Below are 24,102 nucleotides of genomic sequence, written 5' to 3' on the forward strand. Positions count from 1 at the left end.
CACTGCATTCAAACAGCCTTTCTCGTCGCCTGTTGACCTAATTCTTCAACATTACAGATTTGTTATTGAAGCTTGCCAGGCAGGATTTAAACTTTGCCACACAAAATAAGTTTGGTTCGAAAAAAAGAAAAAAAGAACTGTTCTCCTCCTGGTCATATCTGCTTTAAAGCCTTTTGTAGTATGATTGCACAGACTTTAAATACAAACATCAAGCTGATACAGACTTGAAGAACATCGTTTTTGTTTAATTAGGCAAGTTATGGCTTAAAACACAATTTTGTATTTAAAAAAAGTAAATGGCCAAAGATTATAGAATACAAAAGATGTCACTCGTATAGTTTTAAATGGGGAAAAGTGTATCGGCCAATATGTTGAATGAAGCTCCGCCTACTTGAATCCCAGCAAATACTTGCTTTACAGACATAAGAAATTCATCCACATTAAGCTTGACATCTGAACTTTTAAATGAACCAACTACACTTGAAAGCAACAGTTTTTTGGTTTTGTAATCTGCATGAAATGAATGTGACGTACAGTCTGTCCTGTCAAATGCACATCACATGACAGCAACTACTCAAATGTCTACAAATGTTTTAAACAGAGGTCATTTCTGGAGGAGATTCACCATCAAGACCAAGTTGTGGATTACTTCAGAAGACCAGTGCAATCAGATGATCATTATCCAGAGGATGATATTGTGTAACACGGCCATAAATGAGGTTGGTGTCGTAATTTAGTTTCTTTCGAGTGCGCATGATCTTGGGCAACCTGAAAATATGCAGATTTTATTTGATTTGAACGTTTATAAACTAAACTTATCAGACGGTTGTAGTTTAATTTTATTGGTAGTTCCAGATATGTAATATAATCATAAGCTTGACAAACAGTTTTGGAGAATTTGATGTTTCCCCATTCAGACAGAATGCCCGAGCATACCGCCGAGAGGCGTTTCAAAGATGAACGCTGAGATAAATGACTTGCCTTAAAGGGACTTTGAAATGGCCATGTGTTTTCTCTGGGTTCTCCGGTTTACCCTTCAGTCCAAAGACATGCGCTATAGGTGACTTGAATGAACTAAATTGGCCGTGTTGTACGTGTGTGAAAGTGAGAGTGTAGGGGTGTTTCCCAGAACTGGGTTGCAGCTGGAAGAGCATCCGCTGTGTAAAACATATGCTGGATAAGTTGGCGGTTCATTTTGCTGTGGCGACCCCTGATGAATATAGGGACTAAGCCGAAGGTAAATTAATGAAAAAAAAAAAGTAAATGGAGCGCTAGAGAACTAAAAATAATACAGATCAGGTAAGAGTTTATTATACAAAGGTTAAAATATTAGGTATGATACATTTATTACTGTATGATTAGGCATAGATGTAAGAACAGATTTTCTTTTTGGTAGTTGCTTAACGTTACATTTAACATTATTGGGTTAACATGTACAGGTTTAAAGAGATTTTTAGAATGATGACAAACAAATCTAAAAATGAGCGTAAATAAACAAAGCACAAAATATGGGCTGATATGATTATGAATTGTATTTTTAATCTGTAATATCAGCAAAAATCTGTAATATAAATTATAATCTGAGCAATTCCAGCATTATGGATGTGACATTTGCAGTAAAATCTCAAAACAAATGAATATAGAAGGTATATGTTTACATTATATTGAAACATCTGCTTATATTTTCCAAAACAACTTGCCACAGATTTATGTGATCAGAAAAATATTAATCTGTAAACATTTTTTTATAGTTTAAATGAGGAAAATAAGCATGCATTACGGATGCGACCAAAAAAAGCCTGCAAGTTTACAGTATACAACATACTTTGTAGAAATTCTGTGAATTGAACTGCACAACACAAAAGAAATAATGCTAATCAAAAGAATAAGAGTTGGCTCAAAGAACAAAGAATGACTTCATTTTATTTGACATTTTTTGCATTTGAGGAAAATTCTCCCTTATGAATGTGACGTCTCTTCATTATGGATGTGACAGAGGTGAAATTGCCACTTGTGTGATTTTGGTAAATCAAATATAATGGTTTCAAAACATCAACAAAGACATTTGAGCACTGTAAAATACTTGATTAAACATTAAAAAAAAAAAAAAAATTTAATTATAAAAAAAAATAAATAAAAAAAACCGCAGAAACGGTTTCGATGTTTTGGCAAAAACGTAATTTTTTTTTTTCATGGCAAAGTTGACATTTGCATGCAATTGCTCATCTCTAATGTATCTCAAATCCATTACAAATAGGAATTCCTCTCGAAACGTCTATCATTTACCACTCTTCTACACGTTGCCTTGGAAAACCAAAATAAGCCTGCCATCCGATTACCACGAGACCTGCAAATCCTTTCTCGGACCAAGGCTTCATTAGCGCTGCATCACACTAGAGAAGTCGCATCAATTTAACAGAGGCTGATCCCATTAAACCTCTGAGGCTGATCTCTCAATCTCAAATCCATTAGAGAACACGGCAGGATAAATAGCTAAACTAAACTAAAGACAAGATTGTAAATCATCAAAATCAGATTCAGTCACCGAAAAAAGGGGTGCGCAGACCCTTTGGGAAATGCATTGTATATGAATACAAGCTGCAGTGCGGGCTGCTGCGATCAAAGCAAAAATCTGAAAAAGCACATGGTGGTGAAGACGGCCAGCAGGTGCGGCTGTGCAGAAAGGGAGGGAGGAAGGGAGAAGACTGCATTATCAGCCGCTAGCAGGGGCAAGGTTTGCCTGGTTACGATGGCAACACAGGGGCTGGTCCTGCTGTGATGTTGTGTGTTAAGAAAAGGTGCAGAACAAAGATGCATTACATACATGTTAATTATGAATGAGAAAGACATAAAACGACAAAAAGGAGGGGACGAGAGAGAGAGCTCAGCATTATCTATCTATTGCAGCGTGTATGCAATTTTAAACAAATAAAATGAAACTCTCTTTACTCTGGCACCATAGAAACAAAACACAAACAGTGCAAGTGTCACTGCAGCTCATCTGACATCAATGCTGAAAGAAGGTAGCCTGCGGTCTCTCTTCACGCCGTTTCACATCAAAACCATAACAGCAGGAGAACTGTTTTATAGCTACTCGTCTAATAATTTTGGATGCTGATTTCCTGTTCACTGAACTGTCAGTAAGAAACGCTGCTGTGTGGTCAAGCTGAGCGTCTAAATATATGATTACCTGTGGTTATAGACAATTTCCGGACTACCTCATTCATAAAAATCGCATCACATGAGATAAGTACAGTATCACGGAGGATGTCATCAGACCAATAAAGCAATTTGTCTTAAAAGGGCATTGAAGCACACTTAAGTTCACTTTCTTTTTTGAACACAAGATTTGTATTTGTTTTTCCTGTATGGAAGTCAATGGATACTGGTTTCTAGCTTTCTTCAAAATATTATTTAGTGTGTTCAACAGAATAAACACTTGAGAGGGTGTACATAATGAATATATTTTCATATTTGAGTGAACTATATCTAAGATAAATGATGAATATATTAAGTGACTTTTAGCCAGTGTTATGCTAAATGCTAAGCTTTTGAAGTGCTCATTAACACAAACAAAAAGTATTTTTTGTCTGAAAAAAAAAAAAAAAAAAACATTTAAAGGGCAGCTATTTGACCCCTTTTTCAAGATTTAAGATTAAGTATTTTGTGTCTCCAGAATGTGTCTGTAAAGTTTCTGCTCAAAACACCCATCAGATTATTTATTATGTCTTTCTGAATATTGGATTTTCTGCTTTGAACACAAGTTTCCTGTGCCTTTAATGCTATTTCTCCCTGTCCATCCTTCTCATATGCATGTCAGTGTGCCTCAATCTCCGGCTCAGCTGCATCAGATAAACAGCACAGTGACAGACATGAAGGAAGCAGATCTCACGTAACGTTTGTGTGAAATACTACAGTAAGAACTTTCCCAATGATTATTTGATGTATTTGTAGAGGAGTTAATTCAAGCCTTTCTGCTAATATATATATATATATATATATATATATATATATATATATATATATATATATATATATATATAATGTATATTTGTTATGTTAAATGTACAAAATAAACCTGATTTAACGTCCACAAACCAGGATTGAAGCATCTTTTATAATTGTACAGACATCCGGCTGTGGTGATAAAGATGATAAAAATCACTGTAATTCGCAGTAATTCTGTGGACACACTACACCTACACACAGTTTTGTCCAAACAGCTTACAAAAGATGATTTTCATCATAGGTGCACTTTAAATAAATAAAAAAAATATTCAGAAATATTTTAACATTTAAAACATAAAATTTAACATTATTTTGGGCTTCCCTCACTCTCAAAGTGGGCTTAAAGTCATCTCTTGCTGCAATCTGAAATATACACACACACAAAGACTGGACTTCTCAGATTTCACAAGTTTTGCAGCATCACTTCACAGCTCCCGAAAAGAGCTGACCTATACAAGTGCCTAATGTGACAAACTGCCATTATGTTCGTTGACTATTAATTACAGTCCATTTAATACAGCAGGGGCATCCTTTAATTAAAGCCTCTGGAATCATAAACGCTCTCTCAGCAATGGCAAGTCTGAAATCCAAAGTCCTCAGAGTTTGAAAACACTAGTAGTTCAGTAACCATGTGGTTCAGAGAAGAGAGTTTGCTTCCAAACAGATTTGGGACCCCAATCAACCCCCCTCCTCTCTCCGTAACACTGTCCCCTCCTCCATTTCCCCTCTCTCCCAGCTTTCAGGAGTTTTCCCGCTCTGCCGGACAGAAGGCCTTTGGAGTGAGAGAAAAAGAGGAGAAAAGCCAGGAAAAGAAAGAGGGCGGCAGGATTCTCAGCAGTGGGGAGGAATTCAAATAATTCCACTTTGATTACTCAGAGATCCAGATTCCTTTGCTTCGGTTTACACTGGGAGTAATGTCTTATGAAGCACACAAACAAGAACTAGTCTCTGGTTACATTAAATATCCCACACTGATGCCTGTGTGCAGTTAATATAGATATGAAACACGTATGAAGGCAAAACACAACGCAGAAGGAAAACGAAAGCTGGCTTAAGTGTCACTCATTCAAAGAGTTTCACATAGAAACAAAGAGTCATTATTTTAGAAACATATTTTGAACTATGGCACAGGACATTAGTGCTCTTTTTGGCTCGGTTTAGTGTAAATCTGGTTTACTTTGTATCCAGGACCGGACGGATTTCCTGCAGTCTGGATTGGGAACTGCAGATGTACATTGTTGAAGATTTCCCATGCAAAACCGCGTGCTTTGTGCTTTCAGCTGAGGGAGTAAATTCTTATCCCTTTATTTTTGTCACACATAATCATTTGAATAACATTATACAACAGTGGGTGGAGAAAATATATAAATATGGGATATTGAGAAAACGCCTATTTGACATTCAATGTCACCATACACCGCTACTGTAAAAGAACCTATGAATCACATTTCTGACCTTTGTTATGGACATATTAAAGATAAAGTTGTTGATGTTAGATACATCTGTGAATATTTTATTTATCGACAAAACCGGAATTGTAATTCAAATGACAACAGAAGCCTGTAATGTTAGTTTGGGAGGTATGGGCTGAACGTTTGGCACTGACAGTATTGGTCACCATTCACTTTCATTGTTTCTTTTTTGGTCCCTGTAAAATGAAAACATAAGGTGACCGAAGCTCTCGTTGACGAAAATCTCGATGGTGTTTACAAACGAAAACAATTTTCGGTGACTATGGGATGGCAAAACGTTCTTTTCTGCAAGCACTATGCTTTAATCTTTACTTAAGTTATATGGATATAGTTTATTAATCAGAAGCTTACCTTCACAAAAAGCTCGATGACGGGCTCGTTATCCCCCTTCAAACCGTTCTGAGGTACCGAGAGAGACATCCCGAACTTTTGTTTTTACACTGGCGCCTTCACAACAACAAACCTCGATTTCTTCACCTTGGCACAAAAAGTTTTGCTTTCACGCCTCCCTCTTTCTCGAGCCGAGTTTTTCGGACACACAAAAAACACTCTGCGGTTTTTCCAAGTGCAACCGAGTTCGTTAAAACGAAGAAAGGCGCGATTCCACGAGGTCCTGCCGCTGCCTAGAAACACATCACTGAGAAAACCCGACGGAGTCCGCTATGTCTCCTCCTCTGCTTCTCGCTCAGGATGGCGCCGACGTAAAGGGAAAAATCTACGGGAGTATTTAAGGCAGTGATGTCATACGCAGTGGGCCGAACTCGTCTGGCGCGAGCAGAATCGGTACCGTGCGCGTTCACTGTAGCCAGAGCTTCGAGAGGAGTTTCATATAGCTAAATGCGAATAAAAAAGCTCTTGCACTGCAAGTCTCGTACTTTGTAAAGCTAACGTTACCGTGAAGATACAAGAAATCAGTTTTTAGCAAGTGAATTTACCTTGAAATGTTTTAGTTAACAATTAAAATAAAGTAATAATAACAGTGGTAAGCGCTACATGGCTGGGGGAACCTGGCTGGTGGATTCACTAAATCTTCTGTAAATTTATCCAATGAACATTGTTTCCATAACAGAATTTATCAAATAATATTTATCTTATTTTCTAAAATTATCTCATCTCCCAGCTTTACCTCCCAAGCTTAATGCACGCAATTTTTGGGTTAACAAATAACAACGTTCTACTTTTTTTATTTAAATTGTAAGTTCTCACAAAAAAGAGCCAAATTATTTTCAATTCCAATATTCTTTCACCATTCTTTTGAGATTAAACCTTGCCATATATACACACACACACACATATAAATATATATATATATATATATATATATATATATATATATATATATATATATACAGTTGGAATTGAGAGATAAAGAACAAAATAATAAATTTAAGTTATGGGCATTTCAGGAGATCTAAGCAATTTGTAAAGACGATTCTTTGCACACATGAGCCCTAAAGATTTAATTACTAAGTCACACTTGTGGGGTGTCGAAAAAGACCACATTAAATTTTTAAATTTTAGATTAAAAAATAAATATTATCTATTAAATGTCAAGGATAACAGTTTAAAAGTATGATCACGTCATTGTTTGCAAGATCACCATTATGCCTGTGCCCACTGGCCTAGAAATATGCATGCAACATTGCTAACCTTAAGTGCATCTGGAAAGTATTCATAGCTCTTCACTTTGTCCACTTTTTTTGTTACAGCCTTATTCCAAAATGGATAATTTCATTTATTTTCCTCAAAATTCTACACACAATACCCCATAATGACAATGTGAAATTTTTTTTTGAAATTGTTGCAAATTTATTAAAAGTAAAAAAGCTGAAAAATCACATGTACATAAGTATTCACAGCCTTTGCCGTGAAGCTCTAAATTGAGCTCAGGTACATTCTGTTTCCACTGATCATTCTTGAGGTGGTTCAGCAGCTTAATTGGAGTTCATCTGTGGTCAATTCAGCTGATTGGACATGATTTGAAAAGGCATACACCTGTCTATATAATGTCCCAGGTTTGCCGGTGCATGTTAAAGCACAAACCAAGCACGAAGACAAAAGAATTGTCTGTAAACCTCTGAGACAGGATTGTGTCGAGGCACAAGGCTGAGGAAGGTTACAGAAAAATTTCTGCTGCTCTGAAAGTTCCAATGAGCACAGTGGCCTCCATCATCTGTACATGGAAGATGTTTGGAACCACCAGGACTCTTCATAGAGCTTCTCAGACCATAACAAACAAAATTCTCTGATCTGATGATACTAAAGTTGAACTCTTTAGAGTGAATGCCAGACGTTACGTTTGAAGAAAACCAGATACCGCTCATCACCAGGCTAATACCATCCCTACAGTGAAGCATGGTGGTGGCAGCATCATGCTGTGGGGATGTTTTTAGCAGTAGGAACTGGAAGACTAGTCAGGATAGAGGGAAAGATGAATGCAGCAATGTACAGAGACATCCTGAATGAAAACCTGCTTCAGAGTGCTCTTGACCTCAGACTGAGGGGACGGTTCATCTTCCAGCACGACAATGGCCCAAAACACACCGCCAAAATCTCAGTGGAGTGGCTTCACAATAACTCGGTGAATGTCCATGAGTGGCCCAGCCAGAGCCCAGACCTAAATCCTATTCAACAATTCTGTAGAGATCTGAACATGGCTGTACGCCGTCATGTCCCATTCAACCCGACTGAGCTTGAGAGGTACTGCAAAGAGGAATAGGCAAAAATTCCCAAAGACAGGTGTGCCAAGCTTGTGGCATCATATTCAAAAAGACTTGAGAATCTAATTGCTGCCAAAAGTGCATCAACAAAGTATTGATCAAAGGCTGTGAATACTTATGTACATGTGATTTCACGTTTTTTATTTTTAATAAATTTGCAAAAATTTTAAAAAATCTTTTATCACATTGTCATTATGGAGTATTGTGTGTAGAATTGAGGAAAAATGAATTTTATCCATTTTGGAATAAGGCTGTCACAAAGAAATGTGGAAAAAGTGAAGCGCTATGAATACTTTCCAGATGCACTGAATGTATAAAACTGGAGTAACTGATGGAACAATGGTTTTAAAATCTTGTTTTAAAAAGTTTTTGTGTTTTCCTTTTCTGTCTATAGTTATTGTTGCTGCTTTTTGTATTGCTCTGTGTTGCTTTAAGGTCTATATACACACACACTAAAAAAATTATTTAGAAATTATTACTTACCATTTAATTAAACTTACTGTGCTAAAACCCAACTATACGGTGGTTATAAAAGTAGAACACAAATGCCAAATAATTTTTTTTCAGAATTTCTTTTTTTTTTTTTTTGAAATTATCATCTTACCTGATAGAACCAGATACATTGCTCAAACAAACATTGTGAGGATAATTTAGTTCACATTTTTATGCAAAAACACCACAATCTGGAGGAGAATCAAGTGTTCCAGTTTTAGCTCAGCCCAAAACACTGCACATAAAACATATTTTATGTCTTTTATCACATACAACGGAAGTAAATGGTAAACTCCTTAAAGATAGTCTTTCTTATTACCAAAGATCTTCCAACACAATGCACAGCCGATCCAAAAACAAAGCTCTCCAGCACTTAGCCTGACCTCTGGGGACAGTGTAAAGACAGACTGCATGTTTACCACCCATGTATTCCCACAGAAGCCTGCGGCCAGAAGCAGGTGGCATTATAAAATAACAACAAGGGCAAAACATTGCTGCCTTAGGCTGATTTTCCAGATCAGCCATTATTAACCACGTTACACCATTACAAACTCACTGAGCTTTCATCTGTGGCTAGTGAAGATTTCACATGCTGCTAAAGTGGGAAAAAAACAAAATAACATGAACAGCACTTGATTATCATGTGTCATTAACAGACCTGGGACACCACAGGCTTTCCAGAGAACTCAGTAAAAAGGGACTAGCAAACATATGCAAAACAGTCTGTTTGCATCCTAAATGTAATGCTGTTCACATTGTTAGCATGCTGGACGAGACTGTCATTTACAATCATGATCACTGAAAGTGAAACAAATCAAATTGCAGATATGCACAATTATTATGCAACAAAAAAAAAAAAGGATGAGAGACATTTTTTCTTTCAATTTAATGTGACTTTCTTTAAAGTCAGACATTTCTGCAGGGTCCAACAATTTCAAACACAACTTAGGTTACAAAAAATAAAGCAAAGAAAAACAAAAACAAAAGATGAATACAGACTTCTGATTTGTTCTCATGTGTACAGTGAAGCTCTCAAGCACTGCCACAATGCTTAGATGAACAGAGCAGTTTTACTTAATGGATCTTGCACACAAGAGGACAAACAAGCTGGGGTCTGCCGTCCATGCAAACAAAACTCTCGTAAAAAGTCCTGCGGAGGTTAAGAGAGAATCCATAGGCTAACTCGTACATTATTAACTCAGAACGGCAAGTAAGCTTCTCGTTTTTTTGCTTCTTTTTTTTTTTCATCACGACTGTAAAAGCAACACAGGAGGTGAGGGGGGGGGGGGGGGGGGTGGATGGGGATGGACTAAAAAAAGTTTTGTTTTTGGATAAACATTTTCTTTTTGACAGTATTTAAGTGTGGAGGACAAAATCCGATGGAGAAACTTCAGCTGCTCACTCATTTCTATATCATAAAACACTTCAGCAATAAACATGCCAAAATAAAGAAAAAACAAATCCAAAACAAACAAAAAAGTCTAGGGTGGATTTTAACAGTTTGTACATTCTAAAGCTGAACCAACATCAAACATTTAAAATGCAGAAAGTGAAAGAGAAAGAGGGAAATGTGGGGTGCAGGAGAGATGCCCTCAGGACTGAGATGATGGAGACATCTGGGCCTTCCTCATTGAGCGAAGAGCTTTCTCACGTAGGTGCTTCTCCAGATCATCCAAACTGTCTTCTACTTCACTCTCTGATTCCTTCAAAAAAGGTAGCATTAATTATGTCTGACTCAAACGTAACAAGTATGTTTATATTTTACATTATGGACAACTCGTAAACAAATAGAAATTAGTGCTGGTGATATAGCTTTAAAAATAAAAATCCCAGATTTTTTTCCACAAAAACTCAATTTACGATTTAAATCGAATTGGTCTGAGTATTTCAGAAACTGTTGATCTACTGGAATTTTCACGCACAACTAGGGGTGGGCGGTACACCGGTGTCATAGTCATCACCGGTGTGACATTGCGCCACGACATGAATTTTCTAATACCATCAATACCGTAATAAATCAATTATGCGCCTTAAATGGCTGCATTTACATCAATAATAGCTCATTCTAAATAATAAGGCATTAAATTTTCTTCAAGTGTTCAGTTGTGGTCTGAATACATGTCCTTATACTACAGGGCTCGAAATTGCAACCATTTTGGTCGCATGAGCGCCCGAAATTTATTCTATGCGCCCTCATAATATATTTGGGAGCATTTGTGTGTCTGAATATAATGGTTGTTGTGCAATCTGATTTGATTTTCTCTAAAAACTTGCTGAATCGCTCTACCCTGCCGCTGTATTGGTTCATATTAGCTGTCAGTCACTCAACGCTTCCTGCTGTCAGACAACAGGGAGCTTTTGTTACTGCAGGAAATGCAAACGGCTGAAGAGTGAAAAGTGCACAGGTTTGCAAACCTCACCTAAAGTTATAATAATAATAATGGCGCAGATGACAGTGATCATGACATGAGGTAAATGTTGATCCGCCAGCTGAGATCAATCGAGTGTTTTCGGAGAAGGTGCCCGAATCTCGATGCGTTGCATTCACCGCGTGTTCAGCGCAAATGTCCGCTAAATATAAAATCTAACACTGTACAAATCCTCGCCAAAGAAACTCACCTTTACTAAGTTTACACTGAAACTACGGCTCATAACAAAGAGCGGAATTGCGCTGTTGGTCATCGCGAGAATCCTGCTCTGTCTGCTCATAAATTGGTGCGGCTGACTCGCCTGCTTTATTCCACCAACACAGAGAAATGAAGATCAGCTCATAACGAGACTGAGCATTTACAATGGCCCAAACCAAAACTTTTAAAGAGCGATAGAAGTGAGACTTTCTTTTGTTCGTTCTTCCTTGAGATGTATATTATTTTGCTATTGAAAGTAATACCATGATATTATACTGTCACCGTTCAAAAGATGAAAAATACCGTGATATTAATTTTAGGTCATATCGCCCACCCCTACGCACAACCATCTCTAGGTTTTACAGAGAATGGTCAGAAAGAGAGAAAATGTCCAGTGAGTGGCAGTTCTGTAGGCACAAATGCCTTGTTGTTGCCAGAGGTCAGAGGAGAACGGCCAGACTAGTTCCAGCTGATTGAAAGGCAACAGTAACTCAGATAACCACTCGTTACTACCGAGGTATGCAGAAAACCATCTCTGAACGCACAACACATCCAACCTTGAGGCAGATGGGCTACAGCAGCAGAACACCACACCGGGTGCCACTCCTGTCAGCTAAGAACAGGAAACTGAGGCTACAATTCACATAGGCACACCAAATGCCTGGGCAATACAAGATTGGAAAAACGTTGCCTGGTCTGATGAGTCTCGATTTCTGCAGCAACATTCAGATGGTAAGTTCAGAATTTGGTGTCGACAACATGAAAGCATGGATCCATCCTGCCTTGTCTCAATGCTTCAGGCTGCTGGTGGTGGTGTAATGGTGTGGGGGATATTTTCTTGGTGCACTTTGGGCCCATTAGTACCAATTGAGCATCGTGTTAACACCACAGCCGACCTGATAACTCGCCATGTCATAAAGCGTGAATCATCTCAGAGTGGTTTCTTGAACATGACAAGGAGTTCACTGTACTCAAATAAATTCAGCAATTTATTCCACAGCCCTAATAGAAATAGAATCATCAAAGGGATGTACTAAAGGCCAAAAGCACCAGTAAAGACCACACAAAGGTTTTCAACACTGATTATCAAAGAAAATTATCTTCAGCTTCAAATTAGCATTTATTTTCTTCAGAAGGATATTGTAACATTGAAGACTGGAATAATGACTGCAAATTCAGCTTTGCAATCACAGAAGTAAAATACATTTTAAAATGTTAAAAGTGTCATGCTAAATTGTAGCATTTCTTAGTGTTACCATTTTACTACATTTTTGATTAATAACTGTAGGATTAGAGTAGCATTAGAGATTTCTTTAAAAGCATTAACAATGCCTTTCTAACTCGAAATTTTTAAAAATGGCAGTGTGGTGAAATGAAGAGATATTTGTATCTCAATGGAGAATCTGCATTTAAACAGCTTTAAAAGTGTAACTTCACCTTTTTCTGGTCAGAGTCTGGCTCTGCTTCTGGTCCTTGTCCTCCTGTCGCCCCACCACTTTTTTCTTCTCCACCCTTCTCCTTCTTCTGTTTCTTATGCTTCTTGTGTTTCTTTTCTTTCTTGTGTTTCTTTTCTTTCTTCTTTTTCTTCTTCTTACCACCTTCTGCATCAGAATTCTTCAGGACGAACAAAGACATTTAGCAACTGAAGTGGCTGTAATGATAACTTTTTTTGCATTAAGGGTGTTCACACTGGTTGTTCGGTTCTTTTGGTCTTGACCAATAGGAAACGCACATTTAGTGTTAAGTTAACTTTTGTTCACACTTTAATTTCTTAAACAGCTCACACTGCACGGAGTGCATTTGAGACAACTTTTTATAAGTTGGAAAGTCTGAGAACTTTCAAACAGTGTAAAAGTAGAATTTCTCCATTATACACAAATGAAGATCTGTTCCATATCAAATGCCTATATTAAACTACAATTAGGAACACAGTGACTATGAGAAAGGTCTGCATGTGAATTGTCCTTGAACCTCTTTTAGTGTGCATCAAGTTCAGACAGCAGCATTCACTTAAATGAACTGCATTAACAGAGCAATCGCACACCATAATCAAACCAAACTTTCCAAGTGTGAACACACCCTAATTTGCTAAAGGTAGACCCTAAACCAGATGTTTTTTTTTTGTTTTTATTTCTAAAAAAAATTTTATAAATAACTGAAAAGTCTAGAAGCCAAAAACAAATCAAAGCTCTTAGGATGCAAGCAGAAAGAACGGCATACCTTGTTAGGTGAAGGGCTCGGGGAGACACTGCTGTTCTTTTTCGCAGGTGGAGGTGGAGATCGGCTAGTGGAGCGAGAGGGTGAGACTGAAGCAGGCCGCTTCTGAGCCGGAGGAGGAGAAGCAGACGGTGAACGTGAAACCTGCCTTCTTTCTGGCTGCGGACTCTGAGACCCTCTACAAATGGACAGCATCAATCAGAGATTCGCACATCTGCGTTACACAAATAAAAGCACCGATCTAGAAAAACATACCTTTGAGATTTGCGTGGTTCTGGAGTGCGGGAAACCCTGCGAATGGGTCTGGTACTGTGTGACGGGGATGTCTGCCGTCTTTGTCTCTGCGGGGAGGACCCAGAGGCTCCATATCTACTTGGAGGACTGGAAGACACTCGAGTAGTGTGGGCAGGGGGAGAAGAGCGGGTATCTCTGCCCCGTTGGGCTGGGGGGGGATTTGGAGAGTTTCTGCGGTGGCGAGGTGGAGGTGAAGCAGAAGAGGGTGGAGTACGTCTTTTTCCTGGACTGCTGCCACGACTCCTTTTGGGGGATCGAGAGGTGTGGCGTTTGGTCACAGGGGAGGGTGACCCTCTATGCCTGGGCATGGAAGAAGGAGAACCTCTACGTTGCGGGGCAGGTGAGGGAGAATCCCTGCGTTTAGACACAGGTGAAGCACATGCTCTACGTTTAGACGTGGGTGATGGAGACCTTCTGTGTTTAGCCACAGGGGAAGGTGACGTTCTGCGTTTTGACACAGATGGAGATGTTCTGCGTTTTGACATCGGTGATGGAGACTTTCTGCGTTTAGGGGGAGGTGATGGAGACATTCTGCGTTTGGGGGGAGGTGATGGAGGTATTCTACGCTTGGACATGGGTGAAGGAGACCGTCTCCGTTTGGGAGGAGACCCTGATGAGCGTCTCTTTTGGGCTGGAGGGGAGGGGGGACTGTATCGACGCTGAATTGGGGGAGTAAAGCGCCGAGGAGGTGGAGATGGAGATCTGAGACCGGAAGGAGAGAAGAAAGAAGAGTCAAAGCAAGAAGCATTTCAAACCAAATCTAGAAGAGCTCATGAACTCAGCTGAACTTTACCTGCGTCTTGGGGGAGGAGAGGGTGACCTGCGGCGGCGAACAGGAGACTGTGAACGATGTCTACGTCCAGGAGGTGACGGAGAACGTCTCTTTCTGAAGGATGAGAGACAAGATTTTCATACCAGGATACAAGGACATTTTTTTTAGAATGAACTCAATTTGTTTAAAAGATTAGCAAGTTGTGGGGGGATTTGGATTAAGGAAAAACGTAACATGTTACAACTTCATTGGCTGCAATGCATTATTGATGCACTAAAAACCACAACTAGCATGTTGATGAATCTACATGCTTTACGCAAGCGATAACAAAAGCTGTAAAGGTTAAAGTTGATCTTATTAATAATGCATTTCTTTATACAGCCTTTTTAGTGCCACATTCAATTTGGATGGACATATACCGGGACCAATCAAAAGCTTTTTTTCCCCCAAAAGGGAAGGTAGCATCTGAGTAGATTGACCTTTTGAGGGTATTGTATGTCAAACACAAATGTAAAGCACAAGCAAACATTGTTGACTTTTACCTTGGGGATGCATCTCTGTGCCGCCTGCGTGGTGATGCAGGTGAATGGCTCCGTCTCCTCCTGATTTCTCCATTCCTGGCGCCTGCACCTCTATTCTGCCTCCTTGGACCTTCATCTTCAGATGAAGAGGATGAACCTGTGTCTGTAAGCAAACAATAAACCCAACATCACGACAAGCTCTAAATGAAACAAGTACTAGCATATATTTTTCACATCCAACACAACTCCTAGGTGCAAGTACAGGTCTGAGAAGGGAGAGAGAAAGGAGCAAAGTGATGGGCAAATTAGTGTGAATAAAAATTGAAGTGAATTAAAAAAAATAGGTGGTAACCTGAAGAGGATTGCTGATTCTGTCTGCGATACTGACGTCGCTGCTGGACAGAATCTGCCGTTGACCCTTTGCCCAACTTATCCTCCTCTGAAACGCAAAGCAGTGGAGTCCTTCAGTGCTCAAGAAAAAGCCTCATACCCACCAACACACACCAATGATGTACAAAAGCACAGTCAAACACCCGTTACATGCACCCCCTTCTTTATATTGAAGTGAACATAAGAAACTCGTAGAACAAGAGTTACTATAAAATAGGTTTCATAATGTAACAGTTTTTCTAGCAGAGGCCAGAGAGACGTTTTAACAGCCTGCCAGCTTCTATGACAATATTAATTTCAATCCGCAAAACTTTCCAAAAAAAAAGGCTTGTTGAAGATCCAAGCCTCACCTGAATCTGATGCATCAGATCGCCTGGGTTTTGGAGAAGGAGAGCGAGAGTCGTTTCTTCCACCAGGCCTGTGCTTTACAGCTGAAATTTTTAGAAGCATTACAGTCAGAATCACTTCACTGCCAAATATACTATACTCACCATGACAATGAAAAAGAACATTTCAGATTTACTCATCAATGTACACAATCTATAATCATAGGTCATTTATTTTCATTTAAGCTATTTTAAATAAAAAGAATTGAATTCTATGATGTACCTGAAGGGCTGGTGTCTGGTCCTGAAGGACTGCGGCCTCGTCTTCTTGGGGGGCTGGAGAGGTCCGTGCGACGTGCAAGTTTTCTGGGCGGGGTTGCTGACCCACGTTTTCCTGCTCTCTTGTGTGGTGACCGAGAGGAGGAGCTGCCTGAGGAGGAGCGGGAGCGAGACCGCCGCCTGGTGGACAAAGAATATGTGAAATTCAGTAGTTGAGATGCAGATGACAGTCAAGAGTATTTAAAAAAAAAATATATGATTAAAAAAACAAATTGTTATAAAACTCAGTGTCACATCAATGCAGCTTAACAGAAGCATTTAAATAATTTGAGTTACTTTTTTTAACATTAGTCAGTTTAACATTAGTCTTTTTAAACAGTCATTAGTAAGCCCACACAAAATCTGCGCGACCAGAAATCCGCAGATTTCCACAGATTTTTAGCCCATCATTGAGTATATTTACTAACTTGTGAAAATGTGTTTAAATTTATATTTATTCAGGTTTTAAATTCATTTCACTAATATTATTCTGATATAATAACAGTAATATTAAAAATGTTCATATGAATTATTGAAAATATAGTTTGTATTATTTTCTATTATTATTCTAAGAATTATTTACTGTCTTTTAGTAAATATATTATATGAGAGACTTGCTTTATTTACCAAATAAGTGAATCCAATTGGATTTGTACTGTAACTATTAAACAAAAGTAAAAAAAATATTATTTTTTATTTCATATATTAAGTTATTAGTTATGACACTCCGAAAATCATTTAGCATAAATCCTCAGATTTTTTTACTTAATTCTCAGCATAAATAACAAAAAAAATGTCTGCAGATTCTGTCTGGCCCTAGTCAGTCATATTTTATCATTAGTCTTCAGTATCTCAGGTTCCAATAGATTTTGGCATTATTTGGCTATAAAGAAATACTGCATTTCATTATAAATCATCCATGTTGCATGTTATTTTCTGTATTCCTTGGCAAATGAACAATTCAAAAGAACAGCATTTATTGGAATCATGTTTATCATCTTCATCTATCACTATTTGATTAATGGATCCTTGCTGAATAAAATATTGCTAAAAAAAAAAAGTGTGAGAGAGACTTACCTGCGGACAGGTGAGCGGCTACGTCTATGTCTAGAGGGAGGCTGGCGTCTAGGAGGACTCCTCCGTCTTGGAGAGATTCGCCTCCTGGGACTCATTCTCCGGCGAGGAGAGAATGACCTAGAAGTAGAGATATTACCTTAACCCATAGTTCAATCACATTAGCAGGTAAACAAAAAAAAAGCTAAGGAAAGAAATAACGTGACTTGAAAAAACATTTCTCACCTAGAGCGGGATCGAGGTCGTCTGCGTGAACGAGGTGATCGAGAACGAGATCGGTGGCGTGGACGATCTTTGCGTCCATCCTTCTCCCTGTCCCTGGGTTTGGGCCGGTCTTCTGATTTTGATGTTTTGTCTGGAGAGGACTCTTTCACAGGCTCTGACACAGAGTCCGGCTTCATCTCAGTCACAAGATCACTAACAGATAAAAAAAAAATAAGGGTAAAATATCAGTCTGGAAATCCATGATCCTTCAGAAATTCTGCAATTTTAAAGCCATTCCTTTTGATTGAAGGTGGAACTTGCATATGAATCTGAAATGTTAATTTTGTGCAAAGCATTTAAGTGCACAATGGTAACTTGAAGCCCAAAAATACTAGAATATCGAAGTGTTTTGTCTGATTTCCACAGTCACCTGGTAGATGAAGCCTCCTGAATGAGCGGCTCTGGTTTGGAACTCTCTGACTGGTCTGGTTCTCGCTTCGGTTCTTCTTTATGATTGGGTGGACTGGAAGGTGGCGAAGCAGCCGGGCTCATTTTTCGTCGAGGAGAGCGAGAACGAGAGGGACTGGATTTACGGTCACGCTTCACAGGGGAGCGAGACTTTCTCCTGCATTTAAAATTAAAGCAGAAAATAAATAGCAGTTTAGAACAAGGTTGAATGTTATGCAAAATTATACATCATTTACAGACAATTGTGCTAATTTGTTAGACGCTGTTTTTTAATAAATAATTTCTGTATACTCTTTTCTTTGATGAATTCAAATTCAATGTGTCACCGCAAAGTAAATAATTTTTAAAAAGTGAATAGAAAGAAAATAATAATAAAGATCAAGTCCAAAACCAACCGTTTAGGGCTTTTTGACTGAGCTCTTTCTTTGTTCTCCTTCTCCCTTTTATCTTCATCTACTTTTTTCAGAGAGGCGAGTTTCTCCTGTTCAATCTGAAACAAGCAGAAGAAAAAAGTTGACAGTTTAGTATCATTACAACACCAATTAATACAAAACCAATAACAATGAGCATTTGAGTTTCCAGTTCTTCATCACCTGTCTCTGTTTGATCTCCTCTTTCTTCTGCTCCAGGAATGCTGATGGGATACCGGCGATGTTCTCCTGGGCGCTTAACAACAGCGGCCAGAGGTCTTTCATGAACTCCCGAGCATTCTTTCCATTCAGAAAACCTGTCAAATTAATCTGCATCATCTTTCCATCTGGATTCTGCAACACAAACAGCAGGGGAGGAAGAGAGAAGGGGAGAAAACCAAGCAGTTAATACTGACACAGAACAAGAGCACACAGCTCTGATAGTCTACCTAGACCTTCCTGTCCTGAACATCAGTAATCAGCTGCTTTTCAACAAGAGCCCAGTACCTGCGGGCCTCAAAATGGTTTCTATAACCAACAGCCACAACTGAATGTTATGTATTTATATATATATTTTACTTATAAACCAATTGAATAAAAAAAGTCAAAATCAAATGCACTTCTAAAGTGTATAAACTCCCTCTGAGCATGCATTACAAGTTTACAAGTTATCATCTGAACTGAGATGAACCCTCCCAGTTCACATCCCCCCGTCAAGGAGCAATAAGACCCTCCCAACCACTATGGCTGTCTCATCGTGTGCAATATCAAACTCCTGAGAGATAGAAACATTACAGTCCACAAACAGAGTGCAACAAAACCCCACAAAGCAAGAACAGTCCAGTTGTCTTCAGTGTGAGTGGCGCAGGCTCTGTGGGCTGGGGGGGCGGAGAAAGGCGCTCCATTGGCTGGCCTCCGCCTCACTACTGCATCACACTCAATCACCTTGAGTTTAATGCTATATCATTTATCTAAATTGCAAGAGACGAACAAGCAATAATGAGTACACAAGGCATAGAAAACGCTTTATTAACAACAAAATGAAGAGGAAAATCAATCCTTTTAGACCCATTAACTAAGACAGACGTGCTGAATCGTGCTCCTGAAGATGTTTACCAGAGTTCAGTTTAAAGAATAGAGCTGGAGCAGAAGTTTCCAATTAAGTAGATCTTCAAGAGCAGGACTGAGCACCTGCTGTTCTAAAATAAGTGCTATACAAATGTGTCTGGCTTTATACAGGTCAAGCTCCCTCAACTGCATCTGTGGAATAATTGAAACTTTTACTTCTTTTTACTTCTTTTACTACTTTTACATGCCAAAGAAGTATTATGACTTGCTTGCATTCTGCAGCAATGTATTTATATTGGCACACTAAGACCATCCGAGGAAGAGTGACATAAATTATATTTAAGTGTGTGTGTATATATATATATATATATGCTCGTAGAAACAGATACATATATATGCTTACAGAAAAACATTTGAACATGGGATTAAAAAGTAGAGCCAGCTGGGGACAATCGACATTCAGAACCAATAATTGATCAAATTTTTCAAGGTAAATTTTTTCAATTACTTTCCCTACCGAGTGTGGAGTCTTGTGACCCTGCTCTGTTGAGGTTAATTTATACTTATTATATTATGATTTATACTTCTTATATTATTCTGACATTATACTTCTGCCAAGCACATGCATACGGTCCGGCATACCAGAGAACCTCTCAAAAAATGTAAGTACACATCACTACGATGCGTAGCGCAAGCTGTTATTGGTCGGTTTGATAGCTGTGACGAGGGTGGTTGGCGGAGAGCCATATGCTAGGCAATGTGTGTTTTAATTTCAGTTATTCAGTGTTGCTGTTCAATAAAGAATCATAGATAGTTTGTTTCCTGCAATTATTTTAAAATCAAGTAATACACCCTTCATTCAAAAATCTCACATTTGTAATATGTGGGCATATTTACTGTACAAAACTTACCAGTGAACTATGAGGGTATAAAATGAATAATTAAAATTGTTCATTAATTGTAATATGAGTTAAAATGTTCAAGTAATCCAGATTTTGATTTTAAGCTCAAATATCCATGTTTTTTTTAACCAAAGTGATTTAAACTTTTTATTCTTTTCATCCTGGCACAGTCATTATCGCCTAACTGTAATTAGATTTTTGATTTTAGGAAAGAAAAGATGACTAAATTATTCTTTCGGGTAAATTCTATTATTCCACAAACACTGTTGATTAAGCTTAACTTGAAGAATGCCTTTAAATTATTATATGGCTATGCCATTACAAAAAGTAAAAGCACGTTTGTTTTATTTGAGAATAAGAAAACACCTCTATGTATTATTAATAAGAGCAAATACCTCTCTGGAATCCCAGCAAAAGCGTCCTGAAAATTAAATCTTTAGAGACTAACATAGCAACTAATACAGAGAGCCTATCTAAAAAAAAAAGGGTCACGTCTCTTTTTTTCAAACTGTTTAAAGGCACAATCACACAAAAAACTAAGTCTTTAATAACTGACAGATGAGCAAGTAACTTAGACTTAAGTAAAAAAAAAAAAAAAAAGTCTCTTACACTACCAATGTTGTACTGCATTATCATCCTACATGCAAAATCATCTTTTCAGTTTATTCCTTAATAGTTTCATTTCTATATAAAATGATAAATCAGGCCTTTATGTTTAAGATGTACTGCTAAACTTTGACTAAAACAGAAAGGCATAAATGATCAAGCTGAAATGACTCTACCACTGGCACAATGTCAAGCCCTGCTCATAACTCACCTCAAAAAATAAAGCTCATCATCAAGGGAGAGTTGGATTCAGAGAGACTTTGGGCTCAGTTGAGATCTAATTAGGAGTTGGTGCTATACTTCAGATGCAAGGAATAAGATCCATATTGGTTCAGGCCTTTTAAATCATAAATCACATCAACATTAGAACATTGCTGTTCAGAAGGAACGGTGTCACAAATCATTTCTTCAGAGAGAGAAATATATCTTTTTACCCCCTTTTCTGTCTTTTTAAAATCAGGTAGACAGTTTAACACTGTGATGTTAGATGTTTCTGCTGTTACATCTTGACATGACAAATGTTTCAAATAACTGTCAGCGGTTATTCATTGACCTTCAAACCTTCTCTTCTTCCCAAAGCACAACACATCTAATATAGACTGCAGCATGTGTAAAAAAAAATAAAACAAGAGCGGGTAGAGCAAGGTGGGGGTCTACCTTTTCCTCCAGCTGGTTGAAGACAAACTCAATGACCACATCATCCTCGAAGCCGAGTATCTCCGTCACACGCTGGGTGATCCAGGGCTTGATGACTTCCAGGTTGACCTTGGTCATATCCACCTAAAACCACATCATAAAACAATCATAATCACAGGATTTTACCTGTATTGAGCTAAAAATGGTTTAGTGTCACATTACCCATCAGAAATAATCTAAAATAATGATTTTCTATGCAAAATTACTTTGTATAAATACTTAAATTTGTAGTTTTTTTAATATTATTTGTAGAAAAAGAAGCCCTGTTTTTAGCAGAAGCAATTAAAGCTATTAAAATGTGTTTTTACATGCACACTGGGGCTACACAATATATTGTTTCAGCTTCGATATTGCAATGTGTGCATCCGCAATAGTCACACTGCAAGATATGCAATGTTGAGTCTGGATTATAGTTGCATATAGAGCTACAGAATTGTATTACTCTATTTATATAAAACTTACACAATGTTAAAAAAAAAAAAAAAAAAAAAGTTTTTCTTAGAATGTTTGTCTTGTTTCTAGTCCAAATATCTACATTTCAAAGCAAAAACAAGATTATTTTACTTCAATGGCAGATAATTTTTCTTGTTTTAAAGAAAAATACTATTTTTCCCTATTTTACCTTTTTTCTTCTGAAGGTAAAAAAATATTTTTAGGGGTTGTTCACCTTTAATTGGAAAGGACAGTGGAGGATACAGACAGGAAGGTATTGGGAGCAGAGAGAGGGGAAGTATCAGCAAAGGAACTCGAGCCAGGAATCGAACTCAGATCGCTGTGAGCACCACGGTGCTATGTCCGCACACTTAACCACTAGACTATTGGTGCTGACTAAAATTGTTATTTGATCTAAGAATTATTAGATTTTTGCACTAGAAACGAGACCAAAAAAAGAAAAACAGTTTTTGCATTGCGATTAGTCAATTTCTGTACCTGAATACTGTTAGGCTCCCCAGAAAACTGTCACCTTTACAATATAGTTATTTATTAAGAACACTCTTACAGTAATGTTAAGAGAACATTTGGATTTGACATTTTTCAGGTTAACAACTACAGACAGTGAAGTTTAAATCCCATCTGGTCAGTGCATTTTAAATACACTATAATGTATTTCTATATTCTATAATGTAGAAACAGTTCAAAAGAGTATTATTTATCTTTTGTATCTAATATTTTGTAGCATTAAAGATTTATTTACTGTTACTTAATGCATCGTAATGAACAAAAGTGTAATTATGTTTCACATTTTCTACCTTTTTCTCCAGACATTCTGCAAACTTCAGCTGCTTCAAGAGTTTCTTGTGTTTGTTGCTGAAGCGGTTATCCTGCTCCGCACTGGTGCCCTGAAATCACAGAAATTCATCATTAAAATAAAACGTGCTTCGAGAAAACAGAAACAGAAAAATTACATGGTTACTTTCCTTCAAATGAAAGGCCGAGGCAGAAGAAAACGTGAGTAGTAATATTTCACCTTTTCATTGGATATGAATAATCATGTAGAAGAGCAAACGCTGGACTAACGTTAACGTCCACAGATTATTAGGCTAACATTTTAGCACAGGACCACTTAATTTCGGTTTCAGTCTGTATTACACAGGCGTAGCAACGCTAATCCCAAAACTGCTGACTTTTTAACGTTACATTAGAGTTTATTTGTAACAACAGTTGTGATAATAGGCAATTTAACGCGCTAATCTCTTTAAATCTGTTGTTCCTGTTAATCTGTGCCGTATTTTCTGGTTACCTCACGCAGCCGCCATTACAGCCACACTCCAATGAACACAACAAAAATAGCCTTAAAACAACCAGCCGGTCAATTAATTGACAAACAACACATGCATAACAACATACTCGATCTTTAAAGAGCACACTTTGTAAAAGAATATAACACTTACGCGGAAAAAACCCGCGTCCATTTCTGTCGTGTGTCAATATGGCACGATGTCCCACAATTCACTGCGGCACGATAGCTCTCTTACCTCACTTCCGGAAGCAGAGCGGTCATGTGACTAGAGACGGTGTTTATTTTCATTATTTAAAAATGTAGTTTTGCGATATATTTTAATGATAATATAATATCAAGCTTGTTTCATTTTAGTTACGGTTTCATGCTGAATAACCGTCAAACATTGGAAACCATTAATTTTACAGGAGTTGTAATGGTTTCCACAATAAGTGCTTCTAATGCTTATGTTTAACAGTACTTTTTGTGGATTCCAGTAATTTTTGCGACATATTCATTTAGGATTTATCCTAAAAACATTTCCCCCCTAATACATAGTATTTATCTTGCTAATGGAACCCAGCAGAAACTCACATTACAGACTATTTCCATTATAACGTTATAACTTAACATTAAAATAAGATTGAAATTATGTTACGAGTTTTGAAAAATGTGCTTTATTATTTGAGTTTTTAATAAACTTATTTGAATTATAAAAATGCCTACATATTATTCAATCATGTGAACATTTGAATTAATATTAAGCAAAACACGTCCACATACTGTAGTTTGTACTT

General features: G+C 37.8%; 2 protein-coding genes across 4 annotated transcripts in view; both read right to left on the minus strand.

Annotated features, from left to right (window-relative positions):
- clic4 (chloride intracellular channel 4) overlaps positions 1-6,188 on the minus strand; it is a 33,684-nt gene extending 27,496 nt beyond the window's left edge. Inside the window, exon 1 of the mRNA XM_056476764.1 lies at positions 5,832-6,188. Within this exon, the coding sequence (XP_056332739.1) occupies positions 5,832-5,900 (69 nt within the window). The 5' untranslated portion in view covers positions 5,901-6,188. The remainder of the gene's footprint in view (positions 1-5,831) is intronic.
- Positions 6,189-9,552: 3,364 nt separating this feature from the next.
- Positions 9,553-23,556, minus strand: srrm1 (serine/arginine repetitive matrix 1). Of its 3 annotated transcripts, none has more exons than XM_056477669.1 (17): positions 23,478-23,556; positions 22,836-22,925; positions 21,547-21,669; positions 18,497-18,667; positions 18,299-18,393; positions 17,866-18,060; positions 17,457-17,648; positions 17,235-17,351; positions 16,123-16,298; positions 15,864-15,944; positions 15,476-15,562; positions 15,145-15,286; positions 14,624-14,716; positions 13,792-14,532; positions 13,540-13,714; positions 12,757-12,933; positions 9,553-10,395 (listed from the first exon to the last, which is right to left on the minus strand). In XM_056477669.1, the coding sequence occupies exons 1-17, from the start codon at positions 23,496-23,498 to the stop codon at positions 10,285-10,287; spliced, it is 2,787 nt and encodes a 928-aa protein (XP_056333644.1). In that variant the 5' UTR covers positions 23,499-23,556; the 3' UTR covers positions 9,553-10,284. The 3 variants fall into 3 exon arrangements, with proteins under 3 accessions (XP_056333644.1, XP_056333646.1, XP_056333645.1); XM_056477670.1 differs by having other exon boundaries at positions 10,291-10,388; XM_056477671.1 differs by lacking the exons at positions 21,547-21,669; positions 22,836-22,925; positions 23,478-23,556 and adding an exon at positions 21,101-21,436.
- Between the last annotated feature and the right edge of the window lie 546 nt (positions 23,557-24,102).

The sequence above is a fragment of the Danio aesculapii genome, chromosome 17 (assembly GCF_903798145.1).
Source record: "Danio aesculapii chromosome 17, fDanAes4.1, whole genome shotgun sequence".
NCBI lineage: Eukaryota > Metazoa > Chordata > Actinopteri > Cypriniformes > Danionidae > Danio > Danio aesculapii.

What these genes read in the sequence shown, in the direction of transcription:
- srrm1 (XM_056477669.1), bottom strand. Translation starts at nt 23,498, where the DNA reads ATGGACGCGGGTTTTTTCCGC. An exon ending in AGGAGATCAAACAGAGACAG is followed by an intron (nt 18,394 to 18,496) that starts GTGATGAAGAAC and finishes TGCTTGTTTCAG; the next exon opens with ATTGAACAGGAGAAACTCGC. An exon ending in ATCTGATGCATCAGATTCAG is followed by an intron (nt 15,563 to 15,863) that starts GTGAGGCTTGGA and finishes TTTGCGTTTCAG; the next exon opens with AGGAGGATAAGTTGGGCAAA.